The sequence below is a fragment of the Callorhinus ursinus genome, unplaced genomic scaffold (genome assembly GCF_003265705.2).
Source record: "Callorhinus ursinus isolate GAN/ISIS: 27379988/994484 unplaced genomic scaffold, GSC_fseal_2.0 scaffold106, whole genome shotgun sequence".
NCBI classification, from domain to species: domain Eukaryota; kingdom Metazoa; phylum Chordata; class Mammalia; order Carnivora; family Otariidae; genus Callorhinus; species Callorhinus ursinus.
Genome location: NW_027397168.1, coordinates 669,224 through 676,379, shown reverse-complemented (window position 1 = coordinate 676,379; position 7,156 = coordinate 669,224). Strand labels below are relative to the sequence as shown.

At 59.5% G+C, this 7,156-nt stretch overlaps 1 protein-coding gene across 1 annotated transcript; it reads left to right on the top strand.

Moving 5' to 3' along the window:
• Window positions 1-1,128: 1,128 nt before the first annotated feature.
• SBK3 (SH3 domain binding kinase family member 3) lies at window positions 1,129-6,275 on the top strand. The gene is made up of 4 exons (XM_073889302.1): window positions 1,129-1,605; window positions 2,148-2,298; window positions 2,799-3,001; window positions 4,285-6,275. Exons 1-4 carry the CDS (start codon window positions 1,561-1,563, stop codon window positions 4,984-4,986), a joined length of 1,101 nt encoding a protein of 366 aa, XP_073745403.1. The 5' UTR covers window positions 1,129-1,560; the 3' UTR covers window positions 4,987-6,275.
• The last annotated feature ends 881 nt before the right edge of the window (window positions 6,276-7,156 follow it).

Sequence of the window (7,156 nt, the reverse complement as noted above, 5' to 3'; positions counted from 1 at the left end):
CAGCTCACAACCTCAGTTTCCTGCTCTGTAAACTGGGGATAAATCTTCACCCTTTCTGGATGGCTGGGGAGGATCTATGGTAAAGCCCTACCCCAGCCCCTGCCCAGAACCAGGCTCAGGGCAAGTGCTGAGAACATGAAAGAAGTCCTTTCCCCCAGTGCGTCTCTTGGCTATTAGAGCTCCTGGGTCTGAGGGAGGGGGGTTGAGGGGTCTGGACTCCTGGGTCTGAGGGAGGGGGGGTGGGGGGTCTGGACTCCTGGGTCTGAGGGAGGAGGGGGCTGGGGGTCTGGACTCCTGGGTCTGAGGGAGGAGGAGGCTGGGGGCCTGGGCTCCTGGGTCTGAGGGAGGAGGGGCTGGGGACCTGGGCTCCTGGGTCTGAGGGAGGAGGGGCTGGGGTCTGGACTCTTGGGTCCGAGGCAGGAGGCTGGGGGTGTGGACTCCTGGGTCCGAGGGAGGAGGGGCTGGGGGGTCTGGACTCCTGGGTCTGAGGCAGGAGGCTGGGGGTGTAGACTCCTGGGTCTGAGGGAGGAGGGGCTGGGGGCCTGGACCCCTGTGTCTGAGGGAGGAGGGGCTGGGTGCTGGACTCCTGGGTCTGAGGGAGGAGGGGGCTGGGGGGCTGGACTCCTGGGTCTGAGGGAGGAGGGGGCAGGGGCCAGAACTCCTGGGTCTGAGGGAGGAGGGGCTGGGGATGGGGACTTGGTATTAAAGAACAGGGCTTTGGGAACAGTCTCCCTGGTTCCTGGAGGCCAGACTCCCATCCCATGGAGGAAGGCAGAAAGCATGGAGCTCTGGGTCTCCCATCCCAAGTAAGGTATGTGAAGGGGCCCTGTTTCCTCTTTTCTCACTGCTGTCAGGCCTGGCCCTTGGGGGTTCACAATATGTTTTGTCCCCTCTGTCCTGGGACCAGAGCCCAGAGTCCAAGCTGGTCTAAGTTTGGAAGGGGGAGGGAGGGGGGCAGCGGGTCAGAGGGGGTGAGGGAGGGGTGTGGGGGGGGGACAGGATGTCTCTGAGCTGTCACACACACCTCTGTCCCGGCCCAGAGAAAGGGAGGGACAAAGGCTCTGAGAGAGAGTCAGGAACAAAGACGGGAGGAGGGAGACAGAGAGACACTGGGGAGAGCAGGCGGGAGAACAGAGAAGCAGTGAAAGTGTGGATATCCTGAATGACAGACAGTGGTGACAACAGTGGGGAGAGTGTGGGGACGAGAGACAGGATAGGGAGACCCACCCGGAGATCCGAGAGCTGGGACAGGGAGGCTGGTGGGGAGAGAGACTGGGAGACAGATAGTCACACAGGAGCAAAGATACTGTGAGGCCAGAGAGGGGAGGGAGGTGTGAGACGGAGCAGAGAGATCGGCAGGAGAGTACCTACGGACACACGGAGCCCCGGGCTGACAAGGAGGCCGGAGGCCGGCAGAGGACAGCGGAGAAGTCCTCCGACTCAGACAGGCAGAGGGAGACCGAGGCAGACGCTTTCAGACGGTTCTAGAGCGGGGCTCTGTAGGGCGAGGACCTACGTGCTCGCTCACACGAGGTCCAGCTGACGCCAGCGGACTCTGACATGGAGCTCAGGGAGCCCGAGAACCGTGAGGATGGGGACCCAGAGGTGAGAGACGGGAGACAGGGAGAGAGAGAGAGAGAGAGAGATGCAGAAAAGCAGAGTCAGAGACAGACATGAAGAGGGACAGTGGACAAACACACAGAGAGATGGAAGAGACAGGGAAACAGAGAAACAGCAGAGACCCAGAGTAACACAAACCCGAGGACACAAAGCAAGACTGAGGCCGCCAGGGCAATAGACTCAGAAACAAAGAACGGGAAGCACAGGGGGAGGAAGGAGAGAGAGATGGGCGCAGTGGGGGTTGTGCCAGCTGAGGATGCGGTCCCAGCCCCCCAGCTGGGGGCTTCTGGGGGTTCCCAGGGATGGTGGTGGGCAGGGTCTCTGAGACAATCACCCCTAACCCTGCCAGGACACAAGAACAGGTGGCCCAAGGCCGGTGAGTCATTGTGACTCATCCTCCTCCCTGGGGACAATGACCCCATCACCCTGGCTCCCCACCTCAGCCCTGGGCTGGACCTCCAGTTTCCCCCACTGCTCTCAGTGGGCCCCAGACTCACCCCTTCCCCACCTCTGCTCCTCTCTGACAGGAGGACACAGCTACAGCCCTCCAACGGCTCGTGGAGCTGACAGCCACCAGGGTGACCCCAGTGAGGAATCTGCGTGTCCCGTACCGCCTCATCCGAGAGCTCGGCTCCGGCTCCTATGGCCGCGTACTCCTTGCCCGGCCTCGCCAAGGAGGTGAGTTTGGCCATGGAAGGGCAGACTCCAGAATAGGGTTCTCAGAAGCCACTGAGACCAGGAGCATCCCCAGGAGATGATGGGAACCCTTGATGGGGGCTCTCAGAAAGTTAAGAGCTCTTTGATCTTCCAATAAACAGAGCTAACCCAAAGAAGGGGGACTTGCCTGAGGTCACACAGCAAGGCAGGAGTGTAATCTGGATTGGAGCCCCAGTCACCATGTCCCCTTCTTGATTCAAGAGAAGAAACTGAGGCTCAGAGAAGGTAAAGCCGTCATGCAAGGCCACACAGCAGAATAGGGAGTCCTCAGGGAAGGTCACCTTCAACCCTTACTGCACACAAAGACAAACTGGAAGCAGAGGGAGGTCAGATGCCATGCCCTGCCACTCTTGTTTTACACATGAAACATCCACAGTTCAGAGAGGTTAAACAGTTTGCCTAAGGCCCCACAGCAAGATCAGAGCTCCCTGAGCTCCCTTCTGCACCCTTCTCCCTGGCAGGTCCAGCTGTGGCTCTGAAGCTTCTTCGTCGGGACTCGGTCCTGAGAACCACCTTCCTGAGAGAGTTCTGTGTGGGCCGCTGTGTCTCATCACACCCAGGCTTACTGCAGACCCTGGCAGGACCCCTGCAAAGCCCCCGACACTTCGCCTTCGCCCAGGAATACGCGCCCTGTGGGGACCTCAGCGGGATGCTGAAGGAGCGGGTGAGGCGGGTGGGGAAGAAGGTCAGAACAGCTCATCCCATGTCTAACCCTGTCCCTAACCCATTTCTATCTCCAATCCTGACGCCCAGATCAGTGCTCAACCTAGCTCTGCCCTGACCCCCCAGAAACCCTCCTTATTGCTAACTCTCGGTACAGTCCCACGCCTAACCCTAACCTAATCCACCCAGCCATTCCAACATGAGTTTGCATGGGCCGGGGGATGCGGTTGGGTTGGGCATGAGATTAGGGGTGGGATTTTAGTTAGTACTGGGATTGGGAGTGTGGGCGTGGGTGGAGTTGGGTGGGTTGATAATAGACTGGTAATGGGTGTGAAAAGCATGGATGGGGTCTCAGAGTGAGACAGGGATGGTTGAGGATGTGTATACAGAATGAGTTGGAGATTGGTTGTAATGAGGTGCTCTCTGGTGAGGAGACCAGGTCAGGACTGAATCCATGAGATTCTGGGGGTACATGAGTTTGAAGATTAGGGTGGAGCCATCTTTAGGAATAGATTTTGGATTTGAGATAGGGTTGGAGATAAGCAGAAGGAAAGAAAGAAGGGAGGGAGACAGATGAATGGATAGAGAGATGGACAGATGGGTGGAAAGACGGGTGGATGGATGAAAAGATGGGTGGATTGATGGGTTGGTGTATGGATAGATGGAGGATAAATGGATGGTAGATAAATGGAAGGAAACAAGGAAGAATGAATGGATGGATTTTGGATATTAAGCAATTGAATATGTTATTGGATTGCTGACTGGTGGAATGGAAGTTAAGCAGAAACCCTGCTGGGTAGACTGTTGAATGGATGAGTGGTTTGACAGACGGATTGTTGGCTAGCTGCCTGGCTAGGTGGATGGCTAGATTTACCAGTCCAGTGATGAAGAAAAATGACTTCAGAATGGTGTCTGAATTAGAAACACCATCTAAATTAGTAGGAACTAAGACTAGGATTCAGTATGAGACTTGGGGTCCCACTGGAGATCTGGGTGGTCAGGCTAGAGCAGATAAGAAATGTAAGGAGCAGGTTTGAGTGTTAGGGTTAGAAGAAAGCTTGGTGGAAGCGAAAAGATCTTCTGGTTCAGTTTGGGGTTCCAGCGATGACATACTAGGGGCTGGAGTACAGAGGTTGTAGCCCGGTGTGGCTGAGGATAATCTGGAGAAGGTGTTGGGGGACACTAGAGGTAGCCACTGGTCTGAGGTTCTGAATTCTTGAACTCCAAGAAACCAAATAAAGAAGGAGCCGAGGCACCCTGACCTTCATCTCTCCTTGACCCCAGGGCCTCCCAGAGCTGCTGGTGAAGCGGGTGATGGCCCAGCTGGCCGGAGCCCTGGACTTCCTCCATGGCCGGGGGCTGGTCCATGCGGATGTCAAACCAGACAACGTGCTGGTCTTTGACCCCGTCTGCAGCCGTGTGGCCTTAGGTGACTTGGGGCTGACCCGGCCTGAGGGCAGTCCAACCCCTGCCCCACCGGGGCCACTGCCCTCGGCCCCACCCGAGCTCTGCCTTCTGCTGCCCCCGGACAGCCTGCCCCTGCGGCCAGCAATGGACTCCTGGGGCCTGGGGGTGCTTCTCTTCTGCACTGCCACTGCCTGCTTCCCTTGGGACATGGCACTAGCCCCTGACCCTGAGTTTGAGGTCTTTGCTGGCTGGATGACCAGCAGGCCCCAACCCCCTCAGCCACCCCCACCTTGGGACCAGTTTGCACCCCCAGCCCTGGCATTGCTTCAGGGGCTCCTAGACCTGGATCCCGACACTAGGAGCCCCCCACTGGTTGTGCTAGACTTCTTGGGGGATGACTGGGGGCTAGAGAGGAACAGAGAGGGGCCTGGGGGCTTGGGGGGCACGTCTAGTGAAGATGCGGAGGAGGAGGAAGAGCCAGGAGCTAGCCTGGAGGAGTGGACGGATGAAGAGGAGGAGAATGACAAAGATGACAAGAGGATGGGCCCAGATGGGGGAGCTCCCTGGCCAGGTGACTGAGACAGGTGGTCAGAGCCTGGGCCAAAGGCCCCTCCGCCAGCACCCCCCTCCCCGCCCTGGCCACCTGGATGGAGACAGCTGCTCCCGGGAGGACAGAGACGGAACACACTGCATCTCTCCCTGCCGGGCGCTGGGCAGGGCTGCACAATTCCCCTCTCAACTAGGACCTGGGAGTCCAAGACCCAGCCCCTCCTCCCTCGACCCGGAGTCCAGGCCCCCAGCCCCCTCCTCTCTCAAGGACCCTTCCTCTTCCTTCTGTCCTCAATGGGTCTTCTAGGAGGAAGGCACTGCTTCCCTATAGACACACTTCCGCAGTGCGGGGACATGCTGAGCGCCTCTCATGGAGTTCTGATGGGGCCACTCATCCCCACTAAGACCTGGTTGACTCTCACCATCCATGGCGCTACATCTGAGCTTTCAGGATCCAACACCATGGAAACCTCACCCTCTGCACATCTTCCATTGCCCTGGGCTCCGGGTGACACTGGGGAAGTCACTCATCCTGTCTAGACCTAAACCCTTGCACACACACACACACACACACACACACGCACGCACTTTCCTGCCACGGGCCCTCTGCACACTCTGGCTCCTCCCCTGAGAACACCTTTCTCACAGCTCGGTGCCTCCAAGCTCTCTCCAGCCTCATCGCGAACCTGTATGCGGGCGATCTATGTCTCCCGTCTTTTTCAGCCTCACCTGTTTGGGCTGCCCAGGATGGACGTGGTTTTCCTCCTCACGACATCCTTTCAGTTCTGCTCCCCCCTGTGCCAGCTCCCTACCGGCTCGGAGCACCGCGCCGTGTGACTGTCCCAGCTTTGTGGGCCTTGGGCTCCGTGCTGAGAGCTGAGGCTGGTGGGGATGAGCTTGCCTTCACCTGCGCCGGCCCGTGCGCCCCACGCGTCTCCAGCGCGCGCCTGGTGCCTGATGCTTCCCACCTGCAGGGCAGGGGCGCGAGCACGAGCGTCGGTGTGTCCCAGTAGCCAGCTGAGGCTCAGGAATGGGGAACTGCTCCCCCCCTCCCGGGGAATCTGTCCGGCGTGCTTTCTAGACTCAAAAGAGTGGGTTCACGAAGCGCAGTGGGGTGTCCCGGATCGGACCCCGGGGGACGGCCCAAGGTTGTTGGCGCAAGTGCTGCCGAAACAGGCAGGGCCTCGCGCCAGACGGATGATTTCTTGGTTTGAACAAATGTGCCGTTGGCTGCGTGAGATACCGACCTGGTGGGGAGCTGGGGACGGCCCGGCAGCTCTCGGCACAGTGCTTACAGCTGTTCTGGAAATCTCAAACTGTTCCGAAATAAAAGGTTTGTTTAAAAAATTAAGGGAGTTCACAGTGGTCATCTTGCTGCAAACCGGAGGAGGGGATGTGGCATCCCAGGCCCCCAGCCCTTCCTCCATCAGGCCCAGGAGTTCCTGCCTAGACCCCCACCAAAGCTGAAGTCTGCAGACTCAGAACGAGGGCCTCCCCTCCCCGCTCCTCCCAGGGGCTCCACCACCTGCTTCCCCTCAGCCCCAAGTCTGAGGTCATCTCTCACTGCATCGTTCTGGAATCTGGTTGCCTCATCTTTCCCCAAACAGGACCCCAGTGTCCCATCCCCTGGACACCCCTCACCAAACACTTGTGTCTGACCTGTCAATGGGGCATCGATGGGGCAGCTGGGTGGGGTCAAGGCAGGGCCAAACTAGAGAAATGATTTCATCCTCCACAGGGGCCCGGACTCCTGGGTCTGAGGGAGGAGGGGCTGGGGGCCTGGACTCCTGGGTCTGAGGGAGGAGGGGCTGGGGGCCTGGACTCCTGGGTCTGAGGGAGGAGGGAGCTGGAGACCTGGACTCCTGGGTCTGAGGGAGGAGGAGGCTGGGGGGAAGGACTCCTGGGTCTGAGGGAGGAGGGGCTGGGGGCTGGACTCCTGGGTCTGAGGGAGGAGGGCCTGGGGGCCTGGACTCCTGCGTCTGAGGGAGGAGGGGGCTGGGGGCCTGGACTCCTGGGTCTGAGGGAGGAGGGCCTGGGGGCCTGGACTCCTGCGTCTGAGGGAGGAGGGGGCTGGGGGCCTGGACTCCTGGGTCTGAGGGAGGAGGGCCTGGGGGCCTGGACTCCTGCGTCTGAGGGAGGAGGGGGCTGGGGGCCTGGACTCCTGGGTCTGAGGGAGGAGGGCCTGGGGGCCTGGACTCCT